This window comes from Papilio xuthus, unplaced genomic scaffold (genome assembly GCF_000836235.2).
Source record: "Papilio xuthus unplaced genomic scaffold, Pxut_1.1 DF824992.1, whole genome shotgun sequence".
In the NCBI taxonomy this organism is placed as follows: domain Eukaryota; kingdom Metazoa; phylum Arthropoda; class Insecta; order Lepidoptera; family Papilionidae; genus Papilio; species Papilio xuthus.
The window spans coordinates 1,878,027-1,903,270 of NW_013533657.1; the positions used below are offsets into that span (position 1 = coordinate 1,878,027).

The window sequence follows — 25,244 nt, forward strand, 5'->3', positions numbered from 1 at the left end:
ATCGATTTTTTAAATCGATTTCTAAATGAAACTCCTGTGTTGCTAGATTCGCAAACTCTTGTCAATGCAGTCGCGCTCTGCCCGCACCCCGCTCACCGCTTATTTGATTTTTGATTTTGACAGTTCGCTTTCGCCTTTTGCCATGTATGGTGGGAAATCGTTTGGGGTGGTTGAAATATATTAGATTTCTTTAAAATGTGTTACAGAAAATTTAAGTATGAGTTACCAGCATGAATCTTAACATTATTTTAAGATTAAGCGTAATGTTATTGGTCTCATGACCATTTAACTTTTAACTCCTATCGCGTTAGTACGTAGGGCAAATGGGTGACGTTGTAAGCTTATTTTCTGTGATAATAATGAAATTTAAATCTAAGTTCAACCAGAGCAAAATTTATTTCCATTACGATGTACCATGGGAAAAACTAAAGTCAGTTAAATGGATGAACGAGCGAGCTTCTGCTAACAAGGCGTATGTACCGACGACGGTAAGTTATTTTTATATTTACATTATTCCATTATTAGAATGTTTTTTTACAAATGTTTTAACTATGACCAACTAAGAATTTATTTATTTTATTAAGTAATTAAATTTTAAAAATGAAAAATATGAAGAGCGTCAGTGGCTCAGGGATTAAAGCACTTGTCTTGTAATCCGCAGGTCCTAGGTTCGAATTAAAAATCGAAAAACACATTTGTACATACCAATGTGTTTTTCGATTTACATATGTACCTGATATTCTTATGGGGAAGGAAAACATTGTGACAGAGATCCTCAGTGGGGATAGAAGATGCTGATGAATGAAAAATAAAATTATAATGACAAATTTTGCTTCTCTTGATAAATGAATATATCTTTCATAAAATAATACTTTATCTTATGATATAACAATACCTATTACTATACAATATTAATCACTTTATGCTGCATGCTGTATGTTAATAAAAACAATTTGGAACTTTGGGAACATGAAAACAGACACTTTTACAGCATACAACTTTTTGAGGAAAAATAAAGACAAGTCCCCACTGAGGAGCTCAATGCCTATCCAAGTGAGTGATGACTAGGACTTAGTCAACCACATTGGCCCAGTGCTTTGGTTGACTTTTACATATCTCTGAACTTTTTCACCAACATGTGCTGGTTGGTTGCACCATGATATTTTCCTTGACTGTAAAAACATTGGATAACAATTTATCAATTTTTAGTAACTTAATTTTCTGCAAATGTAATAAATGTAAATACTAATATGTAAATGTAATACCCAGCTTTTATATATCCATTAAGTTCCTTAGCTTAACTTTTCAATGCAAACTTAAGTTTTTGGATTGTAATAAATTATTTTTCATTACTTTTAGCAAGGCGGCTATCGGCTCAGATTAACATACTGTTAACTTTCATGTATTTAGTAAATGTTGCAAAACATGTAATTTGACTCTCACATGTGCATCCGTAATGTTAACATGAAATTGAAGATATGCCATTTGTTACTTGCCACCTTATGCATTTGAAAGTTTACTTATTTTTGTCATGTTTAATTTAAACCAAACACAATATCTATATGTATACCCATACTGTTTTTTGTTGGTTTTAATATGAACAAATTGTTTGCCGGATAACCTAGACAAAGTGAGGAATGATAAAGAATTAAAAATAAATTAGTATCCCTAAAATTTTATTATTGATTTTGCCTCTATACAAAAGAAAATATAATAAATCACTTTAGTAATGTAACATTAGCTTGTATAGTATCAGGAAGAGCAATCGATTGTGACTTTAGGTAATAATTAAGGAGGTAATTAAAGAATTGTTTAAACTCATGAGTAAGAAGCAAGAAATCCATTTGTATCCTATACTTGGGTCTAATAACTACAGCATAATAACATGACGCATATCCAAGCATTGTATCCATTAAGAGTGTCAGAGTTCATATGTCGCTATGTAAACTTTAATCGATACTACTATATAATACTACCTAGCTTCAATCTAAATGCCTAATACCTTTTTAATCATAATAATCTGAGTTCTCACCATGAACAATAATTAAATGAATGTCTATGTAAATATTGTCAGACATCCGCGATTTCGATCAAATACACTCGAAATAGGTCTTGAATTATTTTTTTTACCACTTCGTCCGCGCGGAATTAAACAAAACTTAGTATGTTATGCAATCCTCTAGACAGTCTTCTACATCTGTATATACCTTTTAACATCCATCAAACTTTTCGCATTTTATTAGTGATATTTGTACCAAAAAAATATGCTAAAATTAGGTAAACGACCAGTGAATCGGCTTATATTAATTGATCCAACGTCCGCTTCCATTGCGCTAGAGGAACTGAGGATCTTGGCCTACATTAGTCATAAAACATTTACTATCAGATTAAATGTTTGTTGTTGATAAATAAATGATGTTCACAGGTGGAGAATGTAGCTAACGTTTGCACGCATGCTCTCTGCGTAGCGCCGGCATCGCTGGGCGCACGCGAACTCCTCACGCGGTCCGTAAACGCGCCGCAAGCGATCGCCGCGGTGGTGTACGGCCTGGCACTATGCCTGCTGTTCGCCGTCTCCACAACATTCCATTCAGTATGCTGCTGCCGATCTGATACGTAAGTTATTTGTAACCCCTGAAATATGGCATTTCAGAAGTCAACCTTAAATTATACATTTTGCTATTGTTAGGAAGAAAATCCGACAATGCCGGTGTATCGGCGCAACACTAGCCTTAATAAAATATCAATGTTATGTCCCCTCGCTAATAAATCTGCCAATTGACTGGGTAAGGAAAGCGCGCCATTTGGGCCAAAGGATAAATTAAGAATATCTCAAACTATAGAGTTGAAGTATCATTTATAAAAATTGTTTGAAGTGTTAAGACTGATCTACGATCTTCACAATTATATGATAGATGTGTTCAGTGAACCTCGCTAATGGAATAATAGATGATGTTTGCGACTCATGTGATCCAGCCATATCCTTGTTTATTCCATTTAGATCGCATGTAACTATATTTTGTCACCATTTGTACCGAAACAGCCAAGCGTATATATTGTTTATAGTCTGTACTTTTAAAATTAATTCATAAAAGAAGTATTTTCGATCACCACGTTTACATTACTAGGAAACTCTTTTATAATTTAATTTGTTATGTTTGATGAAAGAACCGATAAAATTCACTTAGTAACATCAATTCAACTTTCGATTATGTACTTCAATATTAAGCAGCATTTTAAATAAATAATTTATTTATGTAATTACATAATATATATACGTAATTCATGTTCTTAAAATGCATCATTTACGTAAGTTCACAGCCAATAATATATTGTTAATTAAATGTTCTAAAGCTAGAACCGTAAAATATTTGATTTTACGTAAAATAAATTTTAATTCACTTCGTAAACTTTTTAATTTGTATGGTCGTAATAAATTAAAAATTCCAGCCACCACTTGCCGTAATTTCTTATTCACTTTACCGTCTCTGGAGAGCTATGCAGTTTAACATCAATTTGTTGAGTGCCCCTCTCCAACTAATTGGCTTAATGTCAATTAAACTCTACTTACTATTTTTAATTGATTCAAGACTGGCGATTCTATTACTAACAAGTTTCTTAATGGTTTGTTTAGATAAAGATAAGTGTTATTTTATAGAAATCAACTATTTACAGTTAATATGAAGATCGATAAAGTTGTAGGATGTAGTTCTATGACCTTTATTTCTTATCATGTTAAGTGAAATGTGATAAAGGATAGTTCTTATGATCAGAGTCGGCGTTAGAGTAGGGCGCGTTTGGGCGATGGCCCAGGGCGCTGAAGAGAACGAAGCGCCAGATTACACAGTATCACATAACTCTGGTAACCCCCGCCCCACGGCTAAGGGACTTAGAAAACTCGCCCATAACGCAAGTAGAGCTAAAACGTTAATGATTATGACGACAGATTACTGCTGAATGATTTTTAAGTGGGAAGTGAATTCAATTCTTTAACTGAATAGGATGAAAATTGAAATAGACATCGGTCAGTATTTTTTGCATAGATTGTTTGAGTATGCAACAAAAAACATTTCAACAATGTTAGGTATATAATTTTATTGTAATGTTAACGATGTTATTTAATTTATGGCTAAAAATAAAATTGTTATGGAATAGTTCAATCTAGAAATAAACATAATCGCCATAGAAGCCTTAGAGTTCGCGCTGGCATTATCGCAAAGCTGAATAACAAGGTTATGTGCGGTTTATTGCGTAACATAAAAGAAAATAACTTAAATATAGCCTTCAATATAAACTACAGGGTGTTTGAACATGACACAACAAAGCAAGCATTATCATCCCTCGTCAGTAAAAAATAAAATGAAATTATTAGAAAAATGTATAGTAAAATGGATTAATAGTATCTCGTACGAAATTGAGAGCTGCTATAAAGTTTGGACGGCACTGTACCCATATCTGATAGAAAAATAAAATTGTTTAAATACCTATAAGACACTTTTACAATTCATCCTTAGTTTGTAATGATTGGATAAATATTAAACGAAAGTCGATAGCTAAAATCTGTACCAGAACTTTTAACTTTATTGGTACATTTATTTTCTAGAAAATATGTACCAATACCAGTTCTTCGTTCATTTATCGTTCTGAATTGTATATTTATATACAATGTTGCAATATAACTATTGTTCATTTAATTTATGATAATTAAATCGGCTTTTTCTCAATTCCTTTAGTTTAACAATGTAATTTTTTTCATGATGTATGTATTAGTGTGTGTACGTGTAAAATTACACATATTGTGAATGTCACAATAATATGTTTTTATTCTACTTCCTTGACAGTTGAAACCAAGTAATTACACGAACTCACAATCAGTCAACGTTTTTTTTTTAATTTTAAAATTTTTGAATCATCATGTACCTACACTGACAAAAAAAACAGAAAATGATGTTATAAGTAAACATAACTTTGTAAATTATTTTTTCAAGTTTGCCAAGTATAGCAAAGCAAAAGCAAAGCCGAGCAAGTAAGCATTTAACATATCAAAGCGTTGGTTTTAAAAGAGTCTTGGCCTAGTTAACGTTAGAGGGATCTGAACAGCTATTGTAAGCTTGTGACACTAGACTTCTATTGTCTTTGTTAGATGTTTGTTCAATTCATCAAAGTATGAGTATTCGCAGAATGGAATTACTAATGGCGTAAGCAATGTAGATACTTCGTATACAAGAATATTTTGAGGTTATTATAACCATGCATTTTTAACAGACGTAAAACAAATGACAAATATTTCAAAAATTATTTTACAGTAATGAAAGAAATATTAAATTATTCAAACTTTCGTGAGACATTATACCAAACTGATATATAAACACGGCTAAACACTCACGTATATTCGTCTGGTGGCGGCACCGACTAATTTCGAGCCCATCGGGGGGCCCTTCATCAGGATGAGTGGTCACTGCAGTGAGCGACGGGCCGCCTCCGCGAAATAATACCAGTACCACTCATCCTAATGAATGGTTTATATATCAGAAAGAAATATTCTTTATCTGTGGCATAGTAGTCTTTTCTTTAGTAATTAAGTATTTATTACCTTAATGTAGATACAGTAATAAAGACGTAATTATATCAACGTACACGGCAACATTTCAAGCCTCAAGGTGACCGGTGCGAACGCAGTGATGCGCATGTTTTAATATTGCAATTAATAACTCAAACGATATCTAGAAATTAGACAACGTATGTATTACGTAAAAAGTAGTTCTAATATCCATTTGTATATCAAATGAATTTGCGAGATGATGTCTTCACATTAGTAGGCAATATAGCACTTCATAATCTTCTTATATATAAAATTCTCGTGTCACAATTTTCGTTCCCATACTCCTCCTAAACGGCTTGACCGATTCTCATGAAATTTTGTGAGCATATTGAGTAGGTCTGAGAATCGGCCAACATTTATTTTTAATCCCGCGCGGATGGAGTCGCGGGCGACAGCTAGTTTAGTATATTACATTACTAACTGTGGGTTTCTGAGACCAAAATCCCCGACAAAAATCCACTGCTAATGATTTCTTAGTTGTTACGTATTGAATAAAAAGTCTAACACAGACGTATTTACACACATATACCATCTACCTGTCATTATAGAGCACAGAAATTGTCTAAAGCTTGCAACATGTTTACAGTAAAATGAAGCACTTCCTGCATCGCTTCGACCGAGCTATGATATACATCTTCATCGCGAGTTCCTACTTCCCCTGGCTGACGGTGGGCACGCTGTCCTGCTGGATGCTGCGTGAGCTGCGCTGGGCCATCTGGCTGCTGGCCGTGCTCGGCATCACCTACCAGCAGATCTTCCACGAGCGGTACAAGATGCTCGAACTCCTCCTCTACTTGGTCATGGGCTTGGGTCCGGCGGCCATCATTGTCACGTCAAATGTATGTCCACTGTTTGTTGCACGCTTGCTTTTTTTGGAGTAACACTTTCAGTGCCAATTCGCCTCACGAGTTGATATATGAAAATCATGGTGGCACTGAGTGTGTTAAGTATATTGCATGCTTTTCTAATTCTTCTTTGATTTTATTTATATATTATGTATTATTTATTTATTTATCAATATTTATTATTATATTTAAAAAAAAAATAGGTAGTGAATGTGGTGGGGAGGGGACGACAGATATCCTTTATATGTGTGTACCCACCTCCATTGATTAAAGATAGGCAACGCATTTGTGAATACGGATGTCTGGCCAGCAGTCATTTCTATTTTGGAGAATTACGCTGGCCTCTTGCTCGTTTGTCACCTTATAAAAAAAAGTTTGGCAAATGATAGAGTGTTGGTAGGTGATTTAACTATCGAGAATAAATTATAACATTTGTTTTAGAATTACGATAAATTAGTCCATTATCAAACAACTTCTCTTAGTAATATTGCTATTAGTCGTATGAATGATGCGGCATGCAATCTGTTTCTAAGCAATTGTATCCAATAGGAGTTGTATTTCTCATAATACGCTGTAATGCAATGCGTGTGTGCTTGTGTGTTGTGTTGAGTTTCTTAGTATTTTCATACGTCATCTTTGGTATAAAGTTTAGCGACTTTAAACCACCTAACCCAATGTTACGTACAATCTATTTACCTAAGATACCTGCACGTTTAAAGAAAAGTTTTATATTTATTATAGATACAATTATTTATACAACTAACATTCATGACTCAAACAAATATCTTTTCTTCTATGTGCCATGTAGAGATAGTGAAAGAGTCGATGAAATGATTCTTCTGTCTTTCTAACCGTGAGTTTCTGAGCTCGAAATCTTAATATAAAACATATCGTTTGTCATTATCGTTGACAAAACAGAGATAATTTCGAACAGGAATTTTGGTCTTAGAAACTCATGGTAATATATTAGATTTATTTCAAACAATAAAGTAGTTAGAAGCGCCAATAGAAGGTCGGAGGTTCAGATACCGCCATTCGACTATTGTCGTAAACCTTATCCTATCACAAGCTTAGAGCTTAGTTAGTATGGTACAAGAAATATTAGTAAATTTACACAAAATCTGCTTATATTTTTAATTAAAAAAATAAATATGTATGATTATTTTCCCTTCTGCTCGTTATTTCCATACGTTTGTCAGATATACGTCACGTTCTAGTGGCATAGTTATATTAAAAATGCAGCTTTCATTTATTTCAATGCACAATGTATAATGAAACGTAAACTCGGCTCTGGAATTCATAAATAAACAAGTGATAGCGCTCTACTCGCAACCCCGGAGATTACCCATCCTCAGCCCACCCCGTATAGTTAACAAGTTTGTATTTTTAAAATATAATATGAAATATGAAGAGCGGCGTTGGCTCAGGGGTCAAGCACTTGACTTGCAATCTACAGGTCCTGGGTTCGGATCCCGCTATGTACCGACGTTCTTACGGTGAAGGAAAACATCGTGATGCAACGTGCACATATCTGAGATGAAATTCAAAGATATGTGTGAAGTCAACCAACCCGCACTGGGCCAGCGTGGTTGACTATGGCCTAGTCACCCCTCACTTAGGGTAAGATCCGAGGCTCTCAGTGATGACGTATAGTGATCTGATGATGATGGTGATGATGATGATGATGAAAAAAAACTGAACATAAAATGATAATTGACAAATGAAAGTATGCAAAGTAGGCGATTATTTTTTTAAAGAGATTAGAGAAGAGAGAAGAGAGAAGATAAGTTAATCACAGATCATTATAAATGGATATGCTTTGAAATTACTGTTTTTGTTTATTATTAATTCGAATTCATATCACCGCTACAAACCGCTACCATTAGTACTAAAACGACGAAAATCAAATTGGTACAAAATATCACGTCTTTAGCCAGTCGATTTACAGAGGTTAGTTGGGCAAACGAACTGCGGGTCTCATACAATGTTAATTGATATTGTATTCGTTCAATGTATAAAATATTTCCACTTAAATTTTGATGTACATTTATGTTCTTTTCCCTTCCAACGATATCATTTCAAATTCGCCTTTGTACATCTATTTGCGATTTCAATTGGCAAATTGGTTGGAGCAAAGGGAATCATGTTACAATTGAATGAATAGATTTATAGGTGACAGGATCTTCCAATATACTTTGTTAAAGTGTTAAGTATAAAATTCACACTTTGGAAAATAGATTTTAAAAAAAATCTTTGTGGATAAAAATCTCATTTATTGTTTTTAAGAACGATCCGAGAGATGAAAATGTTTGTAAGGAGATGTGTTAGAAGTTACAATCCACGGCTATAAATGTTTTATTAATACTAGCTGTCGCCCGCGACACCGTCCGCACAGAATTAATAACAAACTTAATAAATAGCCTATGTGTTCTTCCAGGCTGTTTTACATGCCAAATTTTAGCGAGATTTATGCTTCGGGTTCGGAGATATCTTCAACCAATCGTCCATCCATCTATTGAAACATTCACATTTATAATATTAATAAGATTAGTCAGATTTCGGGTTAACTAAACCTTATTTCGGCGTGTGATTGACAAAAAGTGATTTTTGAATCTATAAATTTATCTTATCATATCTTATATCTTTAAATGAGCAATTCTTGTATATATATAATTGTAATCTCGGAATCGGCTCTAACGATTTTCATAAAATTTAGTATATAGGGGGTTTAGGGTGCGACAAATCGATCTACCTAGAAATCATTTTTAGAAAATGTCATTTTAATCCTGTTTCATCGATAATCAACTTCAACATAAACTTAACTTTTTCTATCGGTAAGATCGAAATATATTATTCATTTTTCATCATTTTATTAGTAATTCGTACTTAAATATAATTTCCAAAAAACGCAATTAAAAAAAAAAGTCATCCAGGTACTAAATTTTAAAACGAACATACATAATCATACAATTATTACTTATATCGCACAATTATAAAACCTCCATTGAACATATAATAATATTGCAATTTTCACGAAACCCTGACCTGAACAATAAGATTAACAATCTATGTATTTACAAAAGCCATGATACACCGACCCAAACCTAACCTCTTTAGTGTATTCCATGTTACAAACTATTCCATAAATGCTCAATGTAATTATGTTAAATTATACTGACCCTGAAACAATTTCATTGTTGATTAATTTATTTGTAATTTAGCCGAAACAATAGCTTTGGTTAAGTAATCTTTTCATCTATTTGAGAGGATAACTAGAAAATCTAGGTGCCTAGCATGAATGTTTTCGAAAAAGTATTACTAACGTCATAGACAAAATTTGTGTAAGATTCCTTTGTGTACTTTACGCACGATTATTCACAAAACAAATTTTCTCGATGGTTTGTAGAATATTTACACGGAAATTTTCGTGCTAGACCCTCTATAGCATGCTTAATCGATTTTAAAGAGATATCTCTCGATTCATAATAATCACGGGAGTAAATTTTATTCAGGAAATTTTAATGGCTTTATAATATACCTAGTGTTCATGCTGAATCATAATCTAGTACAAATTTTGCGATAGATTTACAGTTTGATAATATTAATGATGTGTTCTTTGGGTCATTATAATTGCATTAAGATTCTATAAATATCATCAAATTGTTATCATTAAAAAACGCTTATTTTTGCGGGCATTTTTAATGTAGTTTAATGGCAAACAATTTATGGCCACCCTTAAAGTTCCACGAAGTTACTCTTACAAAGTCGAATCCGATAAATTATTTAAGTCGAATGGAATTTGAACTCTTGACCTTTGCGTATAGAACCAATCTCATGTGAAGGTGATCTAATTTTAAAAGAACAGCACGAAACTACATAGTGTTAGAAAGAAAATCCCACACTGTGCCGGGGTATCGGCGCAACACTAGCCTTATTAAAATATCAACGCTTATCTCCCCTCACTAATCAATCTGACACTTGACTTTGTAACAAAGCGCGCCATTCATACTAAAGGATTCTATCTAATAATATCATCATCAACTCACTATACGTCCCCACCATGGGGCTCGGAGCCTACCCTAAGTTAAGGGTGATTAGGGGTCAACCACGCTGGTCAAGTGCAGGTTGGTTAATTTCACATATATCTTAGAATTTCTTCGCAGATATGTGCAGCATTACGATATTTTCCTTCACCGTAAGAAAGTCGGATAAATGTACATATGTAAATCGGAAATCGAAAAAACACATTGGTACATGGCGGAATTCGAACCCAGGACCTGCAGATTGCAAGACAAGTGCTTGACCCCTGAACCACCGACGCTCTTCTATATATTTTAGAAATTAAATAATTTTACAATTTACATAAGCGAACATAATCTTATAAGTGAAAGGTCATTGTTATTATCTATTCTGGTCGTGTCGCATTACTTCTGCATAGTAACTATAGGTTAGATATTTATAACTTGCAACACTGACATTCATATATAATACGACCACTTATAAATTATTCTTGCAAAGTGGTAGAGCCCGCTTTAACATCTTCGCACGAATTGGCCCGGCTCACTCGGTGACGACGACGACACAGAAGATAAGCGTGAAGTGGAAGCAATTCCGCGTTTCGTCTAATTTAGTCCTCTTTCCTTTACCCACCCTTTTTCTTATAAGGGAAGGAGGGGAAGTGGAAGTGGACTTTCCCGATGAGAGGATACATGGAAAGGGAAAATATTTTCTTTCTGTGCATCCTCCCCTCCGTCGATTATAGATAGGCAACGCATATGCAATTGCGTGTGTCTATAGGCAACGGTCACTTTACTATTTCAGCGATTTCAGGTGGCTCGCTCATTTGCCCCCTTATTATATCATAATATATAGTTGCCAACCGCATCTCCGTCCGCGCGGAAAATAAAATTAATTAAATACCCTATGTCTCTTTCAGACTAGTAATTTAATCTAGACACAGCAAAGTTGGATCTTACTAAGATCAAACTTTGCTTGATCAAACTTGTCGGTTGTGCGCGACGTAGTTTAAGTTACAACATAATTGAGTTTCGGAACAGGTATCCGTCCTCGGTTGCTCGCGTCCTCGTCCCCATTCAACTTAGTTAAATGCTCTTTAACTTAAAAATAATTAAAGTTGCGCTAAGGACATATAACAAATATATGATTGCAAGTTTCAGATTTTCTTGTTTGGATTATTCAAAGTAAAATTTCCTACAATTTTCTCATATTAAATATAAGCTGGCAACTAAAGCGTTAGAATGAAAACGTATTATTTTTTTATTTACGATTTACAAATGTTTTTATTTACCTGAGCCTGCGATGTATCGTGTTTTATTTGACCTTGTGCATGCATGCGACTTATTTCTTATATTGTTTTTATACAAAACATGCTCAGATTATATTATACCATATTTTTTTATGCAATACTTTATGTGTGTTTTGCGTCTAAATCAATTGTTATGATAATTAACAATTATTGCATAAAATAACTGTTACTAAAGTACTATTAAGTAGATGGATGGCCATCTAACGCTACGATATCTTCCTATGTATCAATGGCCGTATACCCCTTAACACTTTCAATGCCACTGACTCGCCCTACGAGTTCACGTGAAAATTGCAGTAGCATTGAAAGTGTTATTCGCCTCTGACGCCTTGATGGCTTTTGTGATCTGATATTGAATGTAATGTTTATCTTCCAGCACCACTTCCCAGCGATGCACGACCTCAAGGTGGGCGGGATGCTGTACCTGGCCGGCGTGTTCTTCTTCAAATCTGACGGGCGCATACCCTTTGCTCACGCCATATGGCATATATTCGTGGCCCTCGCCGCTAGCGTGCACTATCTAGCAATACTCCGACATCTCTTCCCAGAACTAAAATCTCAATAAAGACTGCCCCATTAATCTATTCAAACTCGATTAACCGAGAGCGTTTTCTCAAGCTATTTTCGTATCGCGACTCAACAGCGAGGTCGCGTTTAACACACTTGACAGCTGCAAAATGTCAGACGTCAATTGAACTTGGCAGTAAATGGCGCACTTCCGCCACTAGGGCTTGACAGAAAAACTTCTCAACAATGTTGATGTATAATAGTATCCAATTCCATTATCTCGGCTAAGTATTTTGTAGTCATATAATCTGTATTGATGTCTGTTTCTGTAGTTTTTAATTTAGGTTGTCTGGACCGCAGGGTTTTTAGACTTTTGAACTCGTAGAAATCTGTTAGACGCACCTTTTTCGTCCACACGACGTTGTTAAAACTTGTACTACTTGTTTTTTTTTGACATTCCCATAGTAATGACTTCAAAACAATTGTTTTTAGTTAATTGTATTATAATTTAGTTGAATCTCTCTAGTACAATTTTATTGACTGGCCATATGGACATAAAAAAAAACTTGTGTTTAAAACAAAATATTCGCACGCAATGCGTTGTTTCCATGACTCATGTCTAATTGGCCTGACTTCCTTCGGACCTCGACCTTTTTGCCTCGAATTCAGTTCTGACATATCTAGATTGTCCAGTTGACCATTTTTATTATATAACCTATATTTATATATGATTCTAAGCGTTTAATTCAAGTTTTTTTTAATGAATTCCACGGACATATGATTTTGATTTTATCTGTTGGATATTTATTTATTTAAACAATAATTGTGTTATTTATTTTGTTATAACTAAAGAGTCTTATTTTAACAACACGGCGTGGACAGTCTTCGGCCAAATAGTTTAAATGGAATATTTAAATGTATGTATATTTTGTAAAATGAAATTGTTGAATCTTTCTACTATTGTTGTAGTGTTCTTAGTATTTCAAAATCTCGAGACCAATCCAATCCTTTTTAGATTGTTTAAAATGTATTGGAGTTTTTTATAGACGTTTATATATCTATACTTATACGTGTCCCGTTTTTCAGTGAGATCTTTTTATACATCTCAATGTAAGCTCTCCTTAGATTAACTATATTACAATGTAGAGTAGTTGTGTCGTGATGTGCAAATCTATTGTTAATTGTCGTACTAATACTCCCAATTGTCGTACTCTAATTCTTATCTGTCTCCATGTATGTATTCCATGTTAGTAACTTTTGCTCAATAAGAAAATTTGTCGTTTTGAATATTAAATGTAATATTTCAAATATATATTTTGGATACTTTATAATTTGAACAATAACATAACTCGCGACCATAACCCAGAGGGATAAGCAGTGACCACGGACTTCCATTTTGCGTGGTCTTGGTACCTCTCTCGCTTATTCAACATTCATACATCTACAAAAACATTGATTTTGGTTCTGGGCGCTGTTTATACCGCTCTATTTAAGGATTTCTTCAATCTAGACGGTACAAGTACTTCTGGGAAGGCCCCGACCGACACTACCACTCATTTTCGCGCCATAAATAAATTATATTTCAACTAGAACTAAAACTAAACATTTTGCAGATAAGTTCGCACTGCGATAATTTAAACATGTTATCTCTGTCTTCCTTTCCGAGGCAAATGAGACAGCATGTTTTATGTCAATTTTTTTTTAAATATTATATGTAATTTATGCGCATTTCAAAATAAAGTGTCATCTTCAAAGTTTCACAACAAAGCATTGTTAGCTGAATATCGCAATCAGATAGAAAACAATAGTTTGTCTGTGGTCAAAATTGGAGCAAACGATTGTTGGCGCGAAATGTCATCCAGTACAATGGCCGCTGTTTTATATTTTTTGTCTTCCGAAGGATCACACATGAATAACATGTACATAGCAAAAACGGATGAATACTTTGTTATTTTGACATTATTTAAAATTAATAAAAACTTTATTACGTTACTTTTAAAAGGATTGATGACAAATAGTAATGATAGCAAATAGTAGCATTGAATGTAAATCCAATTATTTTTAAATAATGTATGCAATTTGACATTAATATTTTTTTATATTAATTCCTTATATTACTCAATTTAATCGTTTTTGTTATTATTTATATATAATCAGTAACTGAAATACTCATTTTATAGTTAAAATTGCGATGTATCTTTTGTTTAAATATTTGTTTATTATAATATATGTCAACATATTAAAAAAATATAATTTTGATTGTATTCTTTCAAAAAAACTAATAATAGTGTTAACAAAATCTAGTCATAAATTTGCAGTAGTTTTGTGCAAATTAGTGATTGAATGAATGAATTATTTTTTCCCTTTTTTTACCAATTTAAATGTTCCTAGTTGGCTTTCATTGTTTAGAATAAACTATATTTCGCCCGCGACTTTGTCAGTGCAGTATAATTAAATATATGTATCGTAAAAAAATTCCCGCATATCTAAGATACCTTCACGTAAAAGTCCGGAAACATCGGTCCAGCCATTTCCCAGATTATCCGGAACATACGCTAATTACCGGACAGAGGAAAATTTTAAAAATGGAATAATTATTTTAATCAACGCAAATTTCTAATCAATATTAAATATAGACACAACAATTTTATTAACTGTATAGATATATGCAGACAAAACTTAGTGTAAGTTTTCACTACCAAAACCATTGTATAAAATGATATCTCGTTCTTTGAATGTTTATACAAATGTTTTTAAAGTGGAAATCAAATGATATATTTTACGTAATACATTTGCAGACTGTTGATCCGGTGAAAGCAAAGCTTATGTTCTATGAATATAATGTATGTTGTCCGTGTGCAATTTACATAAGTATTTTAAAATCGTAACATATCAGAGAATCTCAGAAATTTATGTAGTTTTCGGTTTTTTTTTACAATAGAAAAATAAAACCGGTTAGTCAAGGATAATCACAGGGTAAAAACCAATACGAAGACAGATTCAAGTTAAAGCAAAGAAGTTATTTTATCTTATACAAATAAAACGAAATGTTTTTTTGTCGTAATTTTTTCTTTTTACCAAATGACAGGCAAATTGGCGGCAACTTGATGGTGCTGAAAAAATAAGAAAAAATACATTTTCACTGTATAATTTACGTACGTCTCTATAACTAGCATGATTTTTTTTAATATTCTTTTGAAATACATAGTTGAATAAATTAGTAATATCATAATGATTTTAATTTACATATTTTTATAAAAATAGAATTATAGCAAATTTTATTATTATTGTTTGCAAAGAACATTTTTATTTACACTGAAGAAAGGAAAAATATATGATGTGTAGTTAATGTGTTCCTTGAATGTTTAAAGTATCAATAATCTCTATAAAATAGCAGTTAAAACAATGGGAGATTGACTTTGCTATAAAATATTTCAAATTAAAAAAAATCCTCAGTACAGGAATTGGGATTCTAGGATAGTCTATGGATTTGTGTCTTGGTGTAAAGAAAATTAGATGTAGTCTTGTGTATGAGATTTTCTATCTCATTATGTTTTCAGGGAAATATAGATTTGTGATTGTGATTTATTAATAGTCTCGTATAAATTGTATATTTAAATAGTAAATACTATAGTTAAAGTCGATTAAAATGACACATCCGTGAATATAATACCATAAACTTAATTTTTTTTTAAACTCTGCTATGAGTGAAAACAAAATATTATTGGATATGACCACTAAATATCTCTATTCCCTTTGATGGTATTGTGAATGATTTTGTCTATTATTTTTAGCTAAATAGATGTCAAATTGCTGTAATGTTTTGTAAATTTTGTCTGTATGTTTAGAATTATCAACATTATATTGAGGTAGAAAAATAAGGTATGTGTCATATGTAAATGTTTCTATGCCCAGTGTATAATATATATATAATTTTCTAACAGATTCATTATATAGATTTTTCGTAAATGTTATCTTTGATATCAGATCCAGGTATAGTTTTGTAGAGGTTTTTGGGAACTAAATAAAAAATTTACAATCCTTAATTTCGTTTTTTTATTAAAGGTTTTAAGGTCACACTTTGTTTATACACGGTAAAAATGGTAATAGTATTATATCAGAATATTACATTTTAGAAACTGTCTTGATACCTAAGATTTCAAGACATTTTTCCATAACTTTAGCTGTTACTTCACAAAGCATCAATCTTTCATAAGATATGTCAACAATATTTCCGCTCTTATCTTTTTGGATGCAGTAACATTTGTCATAGAATTCTGTGAAGGTGGATGAGATTTCATACAAATATTCACACAGACTATGTAAGTATAGATCATTTGTAACTTTTAGAATCACCTCAGGGAACCTCAAAAGTACTTTGCCTAATTTCCACTCTGTAATATGTTCAAGTTTGAAACCTGATTTTGTTGCTTCCTCTAATAACTTAGTTTCAGAAACCTGAGCATTCCTTGCAATAGATCTGATCCTTGTCACTGCATATAATAAATAAACTGCAGTATTGCCTTTATCATCCAACATTTTGTCAAAAGAGAAGACATAATCATTCACCCTGTTATGAGAGAGATCAGCATACTTAATACAACCATAAGCAACAGCTTCTTGAGCTTTCTTCAACTCCTCAGGAGTCAGGGCTTTGTCTCTGCCCTTTTCTACCAATTTATCAAGAGATCTCTTTAGACCCTCATCAAGTAATTCAATGAGTTTCACAGTATCACCAGACCGTGTTTTGAATTTTTTCTTGTCTTCACCAAGTACAACACCAAAACCAACATGCTCTATCTTTTGTGAGTTTTTCAGAATACCTGCACGTCTTGCACATGCATCAATTGTCACGAAATGTGTGTATTGACCAGCATCAGTTACATAAATAAATCTATCCCCCTTTTCTTCATCTACCCTCTGTTTTATTGCGGTTATATCTGAAGTATCATATGTGTAGCCTCCATCAGACTTCACAACTGTCAGAGGTATGCCTTCGTGTGTGTCAGGATCACCCCACATTATCAATCTACCTTCATCTTCTTCAAGAAAACCCTTGTCTTTGAGTTCTTTCACTACAGCATCCATCCTACTTTGATAGAAAGACTCCCCTCTATCTATGATACGAATGTCCAACCTGTCATAGATTTTCTGAAACTCCCTTCGTGACACTTCACATATAAGTTTCCATGCTGCAATATAATCAGGTTGGCCAGACTGCAGCTGTACAACACAAGAATATGCTCTCTTTTTAAATTCTTCATCCTCATCAAACCTTTTCTTTGATTCCTTATAAAAAGCTTGCAGATCAGAAATTGGTGGTGAACAAGTCTTATAATCTGGGAATTGCTCTTGCAGATGTGCAATCAACATTCCAAATTGTGTTCCCCAATCACCTAAATGATTCAAACGCAATACATCATGGTTCAAATACTCTAGAATTCGACAAATGCTATCACCTATTATGGTTGACCTTAAGTGACCTACATGCATTTCCTTAGCAATATTTGGTGATGAGAAATCCACTATTACTCTTTCCCTTTTAACAGGTGGTGGCCTAACACCATATTGGAGGATGCAGTTCAATACATGCTCAGCAAATTTCTTATTTAAATAGATATTCAGGAAACCAGCTCCTGCTACTTCAATTCTCTCTATAAGAGGTGATGTTGGTGTTTTATTAAGTATGTTGTTTGCTACTTCCCTCGGGTTTGTTGACACATTCATTGATTTCAGTAAATGAGAAATAGGCATAGCAGAGTTACACTGATAGTCGCCAAATTTAGGGTTATTGCCTGAAAGAGTCAGAACTACTGGCGGGTCTACCAAATTGGGGTAGGCAGATATAATTGCTATTTCAAATATGTTTTTAAGTTCATCCAATAAACATATGTTGCCTTCTACAGTACTAATATCTGTTATTAACTTTGGTCTTTTACGACTTTCCATTTTAGGCGATAGGTTAGACTCGGCTTTGATGGCATTTTCGATTATGGCAAGGCGATGCTTAAGTTTTTCATTTTCCTGTAATAACTGGTCCAAACGAGAGTCTACTGCCGAACTTAAGTCCCCATTCGTGAGTTTGTCCAGCTCCGCCTCGATGGATTTCGCTTCCAATTCAGCTTTACTAGTTCTCTCTAAAAGAGCTTTCTCGTCAAATTCCGACATATCAGATTCGTTGTAGAATTAATAAAATCGGTGATATAATTTAAAATTTCAGACTCACTTGACAGCGATAATAAGCTCTTTTATTTTGTAAAGTCTATACATTCAAATTACTATAAAACCCTAAAGATAAAGGTTATTTTGAAGAAACAGAACCATGACACTTACAACACATTGACACTTTGACATTGACAGTTCCACTATATTACATGGCAACATCTTTCTTTTATCGGTAAAATGGAACGTGTCGTTTTCGTTCACAAGAAAAAATCTATAATTAATTTGCAGACTTACAAAAATACCAAATATCTTGCCAAGAGCAAGAAAGTAATGTTAGCAAGTTAAAATTTCTTTGTTCTAAACCTAATATTAATATTTTTATGATTGACTAAAATTTGCACGCGTTGCTATAGCAACCAAGGTCAAACTCACTGCTTCAACATGGTTAAAAAAAAGTAAGTCAAATAAGGCTCAATTAATAACAGGTAGGAATTTAGATATTATATTATTGAATTACTACTGCCGACAGTAAACAAAATAATTTAATATTTTTTATAATACTAGCTACATTTTCAGATCTTTCTTTATCTTTACATAGAAAAACTGATTTGTTTGAACCATTATTGTAACAAATATTTAGTTTTAAATATGTAAAAGTTAACGTAAGAATGGCACTATCGAATGGATTTAAATATACGACCGACAGCGAGAACCCTCTTTGGCTAGAAGGTATTAACAAGTAAGTTTTGAACATTCATACTTAAGTATATTAATGCAAACTGTTATCAAATTATCAGACTTTATATTAAAACTTTATTTTTGGAATGTTTTTAAGAGATTTAAAGTCAAACAAACAGCTAACTTTAATGTTGCTGAACATTACCTACTCAGATAATAACATGTAAAGAAAAAGAGGTCTTTTTGCAGTAAATTTTGCTCCTACCTTGTTACGTTTTCACTTTAAATCTTTTTTAGGAAACTGAAAGAAACTCACATCAAAAATGGCAGTCGTATATCGTCTCCAAATTATGAAAAAACAACAAATTCTAGATTAGATAGCAGGTACTTAATAATATTGAGCTTGAATAATAAATGAACCATACTTTATACTAAGTGCTCTGATATGTACTTCGTGTAATTTCTAAACTCTCTGTTATTTCAAATAGATCAACGCGGCGGACATCATTAGACGCTGCTATCGACATTCAAAAGAAACAGAAAAAGCACCCAATCGCACATTCTGCAGGCACACTGCGACACAATCATGGTAATTTTTTAATATATATTGTTCATGGATAGCTAATAAAGAACCTTTATCGTTGTTTTCAATTTATAAATAAATATGCTACCTACAAAAATCTTATCAAATAATTTATAACCATTTATGTACATGAGAGTAAAATTTGGAAAAGGGCATGATTTACTTCCCATAGAGTGTTGTTTTCACAATAACACTACCCACTCCTGTAGCATAAGGGGTAGTGGGAAAGACAAAAGAATTGTACCAGACCGCACCAAATGCAAAACCGTAAATCTCTGCCTACCCCTCTGGGTTACGGTTTAAAATCATTAGTAGATTAATGGACTTTATATGAGATGAAAGTAGACAAATAACTTCTTTTTTAGCCCAAGATCGTGACAAAAACAAGAAGCCAAATGCGAGGCCCAATAAATTAGACTGGGGCGATTCCAGTGGCCGTAATGACGTCACCAATCATTTTCTATCCGACCTTCTCCCGCATTACGTCACTCCACGACACAGGCCCCTGAACGCAGACAATGATTTTAACGATGTTATTGTTGGACGCAGTAAGTATATTAACTTTTACTAACATATAGCAACTATTGAAAAAGATTTACTAGAAAACAATTATCCCTAATATTCCCAATTAGAGTTTGTAAGCCTATGCTTAGTAACCAAGAGGTTCTTATTGATAATGATAGTGCAATTTCAACAAACAAAACACAAAAAAGAGTTCTTATTTCAGGGCATGATACATTTAAACCAAATAAAACGGTTCCTGAAGAGTACAGAAGTATCGCACATCATACAAACAGACCAAAGAAATCTGTTGCTAAAAATTTTACAAAGAACACTTCTAAATTGACTCCAAAAGATATTGAAAAAGTTATGAACGATTTTGTGATACCGGAATTACCACAAGGAAGATTATTGGAGATAAAGATTTTCTCCAACTGGGGCGATAAATTTCTGGTCGGTTTGAATGGATTAGAAATTTTTGACGTACACGGTGAAGCGGTGAATATAGAAAAGGTATGTACTAACAAATATACCGCAATTTTTAATTCCTACATAAGTGTCGTAGCTGAAAATTGATGTAACATCAAAATAAAAAGTACAGGGCTGAATGTAGGACCTCCTAGCACTGTGCTTTTGGGGAGCGTCAGCCAATGATATGCGACTTTTAATAGTGGGGCCAAAGACAATTAAGACGGCCCCGGATGTGCTACAGTCGAAGCAAATTAACCACTTCAATCACATCAATCACCATGTTTTTTCCCTTGTTTGTAAGATTTCCATCATTGTACACTTTGTCTAGATATGGTCAGATTCAGAGAGTGGTGACTGTACGAGGTATGGTCGCACAGAGAGCATCATTGACGGCGTGGTGCGCACCACTGATGACCTGCACATCTGGAGCGCGCCCGTGCCCGCCAGCGCGCCCATCGCCCTCAGTGTGCTGCTGGCCAAGTGCACCACACTGGCGCTGCTCAGGTTGTGGGTGAGTGTGATCTAAAATATAGCTACATGTAACCGTTGTTAGTCATTTTATTTACCAAAGATACAGTAAAAGTCATGGTTCTAACTCGCCCAATTACTTCGGTTTATGGGATCTTTAAACAAAAGTTAAATTACTAGCATTTTTTTGCAATTGAACTTCTTATTTACAGAAGCAGAAATATAACGTCCTGTATTTGTTTCTACTACGTTTATTTTATTGTATTTTAATTTAAATTCCTTCACTAAGCTTGATAATTTGTAGAACTACAATAAGTCTCGTATATATTCGACGCGTGGTGTTCGTCTGGTACAAATCAAACTGGACGACCAAGTTATATTCCAAGGCGAAATAGCGAGGTCTAGTGGGGCGCTTAAAGGACACTTGCAGTCTTTTGGTGACGTAAGTATAGCTTAGATTTTAGATTTACTGCCGCATCGGAAGTAATTGGTCATTGAAAAATCTAGACTCTAGTGTAGATTTCAACTTAGGAAAACCACTTTACGGCTCTGATGCGGCAATTAGTTATTAAGATCGAAAATTTATAGCACATTAGGAGTCGTCCATTAGTCACGTGGTTCGAAAAGGGTCCCTGAAAAAACATTACGAGGTGAAAGCTGACTTAAATTTAATTAATAGTATAAAACCGAACTACATGCAACTAGAGGGGAAAAACGGTCAAAATGTTGCTAAAAAATCACGTGATTAATGTACCCTATGTAACAAATTTTCAGACAATCTTATTCACAAAAGACTCGTGCATATTAGAACGTATTCTGGTGAACGATAAAAATTTCCAAGAACTACTAAAAGAGAGCGACACTGGCAATGACTACGGAATTGTGGAGAAGCGTCCTCCCACCGCCAGCGAGAGTCGCGCCCCCAGCCCCGCCTCACACCACACCTCACAACTCACCGCACAAGATAACAACACCACCAAGTATGTCGCCAACGTCGTCAAAATTGTCTTGATGTCAAATTGGGGACAGAAACATATTATAGGACTCACGGGTAAGTCCTACCAAAATGTACTCTAAACATTTTATTATTCGTATGATTTTTATTACAGTACCAGAAAACTAAAATACTACAAACCATATTCCCACATCCTTTAATTTTTCTTTTGTTAAAAATAGTTTGATTATGGGATTTCTGGAAATCTCAGAGATGTAACTCTTCTCCTTGTGTAAGGGAACTCTGGAATGTAACCTTTTTTCGTAGAGTATGATCATATACTCAAACATGTTTGTAGGATATGAACAAGGAGAAGATATGAGATCTCATAAGAACTCAGAGATGCAACTCATATCAATAGGATATCTTTATTTCTCAATTGTTAGGTATAGAGATCCTTCGCCACAATAAGCCGGTGGCGGTGCAGCGTACGTACGCGTACACCGCGTACATCAGCGACGAGCGTATGGACGAGTGCGACAGCGTGGCAGACTGCCGTAGTCTCTTCAACGGCACCAACATCACCACACACTTCGAGAACATGTGGTGCACGAACTTTGCGCCCGGCACCAAATTCTGTCATATCGTTGCAGAGTTGCAAGAACCCACTGTTATAACTAGTACGTTACAACCTTCCTTGTCGTCATCAGCTTACTATACGTCCTCACTGATGGATTCGAAGCCTACCCTAAGTTAGGGATGATCTTTCTTGTCATTGGTAACTATTTCAGCAGTCAAAACAAATTGAGTATTCTTTTGCCTCACTCTCAAAATACTACGACTATTGCTGCTTTATTAAATTCCTTTTATAGGCCTAATAGGGTTAAAATGTTTGTCTAGAAAGACTGAATATTTTTTCGATTATTGTCGTTGTAATTAGGATTTTACATGGTATATCCGCTAGGTATAAGAATATGGAATTACAACGGCAGCCTGGAGCTGTCTTACATAGGCGCGAAGCACGCGCGCGTATACGTGGACGGAGGCGCGCTGCACTGCCGGCCGTTGCTGTTGCGTCGCGCGCCCGGCGATACAGCATACGACTACGTGCAGCACATCGACCTCGCGGACATTGACGACAGGTGTATAATACATACTGAAACATCAGCTCAGGGCTCGAAGTCTACCCTAAGTTACGTGGTTTGGCGCCAGTGCCAATAGTCGGCTGTCATCTGTCAAAGTTTTATAGCCATAGCTAGCTTGATTCTGTGCGACATCAAAATTAACAGGCGATGTTTTTTTCCACTTTAGATTTGAGGAATCTCCAGAGGAGAGTTACCGCAAGGAGTGTGCGGTATTCGGTAGTGGTGGGGGCGGAGGCGCGCCCACCGGCTTCGTGCTGCAGATCAGCATCTTCTCGACGTGGGGCGACCCTTACTATGTGGGTCTGACTGGAGTCGAACTGTACGGTCCCGATGGCAACCTGATACCGGTCACCGAAACTAGTACGTATGCAGCGACATCTGACTGACTGTTCAGGAAATGTTTGACTTAATTTCCATTCATTTTTATGCTACGTTCCTTTCCTTTAAGTCTTCTTATTGCCCCTTAGCGTCAAACACTTCGCCCTGTTATATAAAAAGGTTGCATTGTTATGTCAGACGTGTGCGCGCACCCGTCGAGTGTGAACGTGCTGTACGAGCAGGGCGGGGACGCGCGCACTCCTGCGCGTCTCGTGGACGGCTGCAACGCGCGCGCCGCACTCGCGCACCACTCCTGGCTCGCGCCCATACTCCCGCACACACTCAATAGGTAATCTATCTAGACGCCATAGACAACTTTGTGATCATTTGTGCTGTGTAAGCAGATAATGCGTAGAGTAAGATATGGCAGTGGCTGATAGAAAACAATTCCTGCTTTTAAATTTCATTTATTTACCGAGACAAAATTTTTATATCTATACGTCTGCTACTTTTTTAAGAAATAAAATTTCAGGGTATTCTTTGTGTTCGACGTGCCGGTTACAGTTTACGGAATGAAGATATGGAACTATGGTAAGACGCCGGCGCGAGGGGTTAAGGAGTTTGCGGTGAGTAACGTGGACCGTCATAGTTCGTTTGATTTAGCATATAGAAGTATTTGATATACATATGTTTGGGTGGTCAGATCCTAATGGACGATTTGCTGGTATACAACGGTTCGTTGGAGCGCGTCAAGGGCGAGGAGATCGCGCCGCAGTGGATATGTCTGCGCAACGACGACCCAGACAATTTACCCAGGTAATATGTAATACATATTTTAACTTAAATGAAATATTATGCCCCTTTCTCCCAATAACTTATTTAATTAAGAAATATAAGTATGTTATGTAATACAAAGTATGATGTACGTTACAGTCCATCGAACAGCAGTCGGAGGTCAACGACGAGCGGCTCGTACCACTCCGCGGACCCGCGCGCGCGCCCCCACACCAGCGTACTCGCTGACGTACACACATACAAATACTGATGCACACAGACAACATAAAACGTTCCACAAGTTTGTTCAATAAAGAGAATCAATCCGAATGGAATAAAGCTTAAATGGTCCCTAAAATCTTGGTCTTCAGTATAATCCAATTGTAACGTAATTTATTTTTCATTTCTATGCATTCTTATCGCCTTTTTTATCCTATAGCCGCCTATTATTGTGGCTGTTGACACTAATTAAATCTGACTTAGACAATATGTGTCAAAAATGTCACTGAGATGCAAATGTCAGTGAGAGCATGTGTGCAATGACATTTGTATTGACCACAGATAAAAGAAAGGGCATAAGATGTTAGTAACTTTTCTACTTAACCAAGATATATATTGCAAGTGAATGTGATGTAAAAATGTACGTAATGAACAATTTTAAAGCTTTAAAACTTTGCCCCATTTTTATACCGTTTTATGAAATGAGTTTGTTAATTTTTCAAAGAACAATTTTTACTATACGATTATAAAATAGTTTAAAATATAAGTTCGATTAAAAAATGATTTGTAGTCATTATTAAATATGTAGATTACAAATAATTAAAATGAGATTATTTTTGAAGATAAAAATTGCATCTATTAATTATATCTAATGTCTTATTTTCACTATATAATTTTAATAATAATCGTAAAGAATACATCAATGAA

At 34.6% G+C, this 25,244-nt stretch overlaps 3 protein-coding genes across 4 annotated transcripts; 2 read left to right on the forward strand and 1 right to left on the reverse strand.

The window, feature by feature from the left end:
- The first annotated feature begins 30 nt into the window (after positions 1-30).
- LOC106126789 (monocyte to macrophage differentiation factor 2) lies at positions 31-12,780 on the forward strand. Its single transcript, XM_013324649.1, has 4 exons — positions 31-488; positions 2,426-2,616; positions 6,189-6,441; positions 12,150-12,780. The coding sequence occupies exons 1-4, from the start codon at positions 324-326 to the stop codon at positions 12,336-12,338; spliced, it is 798 nt and encodes a 265-aa protein (XP_013180103.1). The 5' UTR covers positions 31-323; the 3' UTR covers positions 12,339-12,780.
- Positions 12,781-16,319: 3,539 nt separating this feature from the next.
- Positions 16,320-18,590, reverse strand: ArgRS (arginine--tRNA ligase-like protein). The gene has a single exon (XM_013324611.1). The coding sequence runs from the start codon at positions 18,446-18,448 to the stop codon at positions 16,406-16,408; it is 2,043 nt and encodes a 680-aa protein (XP_013180065.1). The 5' UTR covers positions 18,449-18,590; the 3' UTR covers positions 16,320-16,405.
- A 110-nt stretch (positions 18,591-18,700) lies between these two features.
- Positions 18,701-25,068, forward strand: LOC106126768 (uncharacterized protein KIAA0556). Of its 2 annotated transcripts, none has more exons than XM_013324610.1 (16): positions 18,701-18,930; positions 19,010-19,184; positions 19,421-19,507; positions 19,612-19,712; positions 20,072-20,254; positions 20,434-20,720; positions 21,007-21,189; positions 21,451-21,588; positions 21,921-22,197; positions 22,527-22,760; positions 23,045-23,222; positions 23,392-23,585; positions 23,742-23,892; positions 24,076-24,169; positions 24,247-24,359; positions 24,477-25,068. In XM_013324610.1, the coding sequence occupies exons 2-16, from the start codon at positions 19,114-19,116 to the stop codon at positions 24,586-24,588; spliced, it is 2,403 nt and encodes an 800-aa protein (XP_013180064.1). In that variant the 5' UTR covers positions 18,701-18,930; positions 19,010-19,113; the 3' UTR covers positions 24,589-25,068. The 2 variants fall into 2 exon arrangements, with proteins under 2 accessions (XP_013180064.1, XP_013180063.1); XM_013324609.1 differs by having other exon boundaries at positions 19,022-19,184.
- The last annotated feature ends 176 nt before the right edge of the window (positions 25,069-25,244 follow it).

Excerpts from the sequence above, each read along its gene's own strand:
- LOC106126768 (XM_013324610.1), top strand. The coding sequence starts at position 19,114 with ATGGCACTATCGAATGGATTTAAATATACGACCGACAGCGAGAACCCT. Across the intron at positions 21,190-21,450 it reads TGGCGCTGCTCAGGTTGTGG|AACTACAATAAGTCTCGTAT; the intron begins GTGAGTGTGATC and ends GATAATTTGTAG. Across the intron at positions 21,589-21,920 it reads ACTTGCAGTCTTTTGGTGAC|ACAATCTTATTCACAAAAGA; the intron begins GTAAGTATAGCT and ends ACAAATTTTCAG.
- ArgRS (XM_013324611.1), bottom strand. The coding sequence starts at position 18,448 with ATGTCGGAATTTGACGAGAAAGCTCTTTTAGAGAGAACTAGTAAAGCT.
- LOC106126789 (XM_013324649.1), top strand. The coding sequence starts at position 324 with ATGGGTGACGTTGTAAGCTTATTTTCTGTGATAATAATGAAATTTAAA. Across the intron at positions 489-2,425 it reads AGGCGTATGTACCGACGACG|GTGGAGAATGTAGCTAACGT; the intron begins GTAAGTTATTTT and ends TGATGTTCACAG. Across the intron at positions 2,617-6,188 it reads TGCTGCTGCCGATCTGATAC|TAAAATGAAGCACTTCCTGC; the intron begins GTAAGTTATTTG and ends ACATGTTTACAG.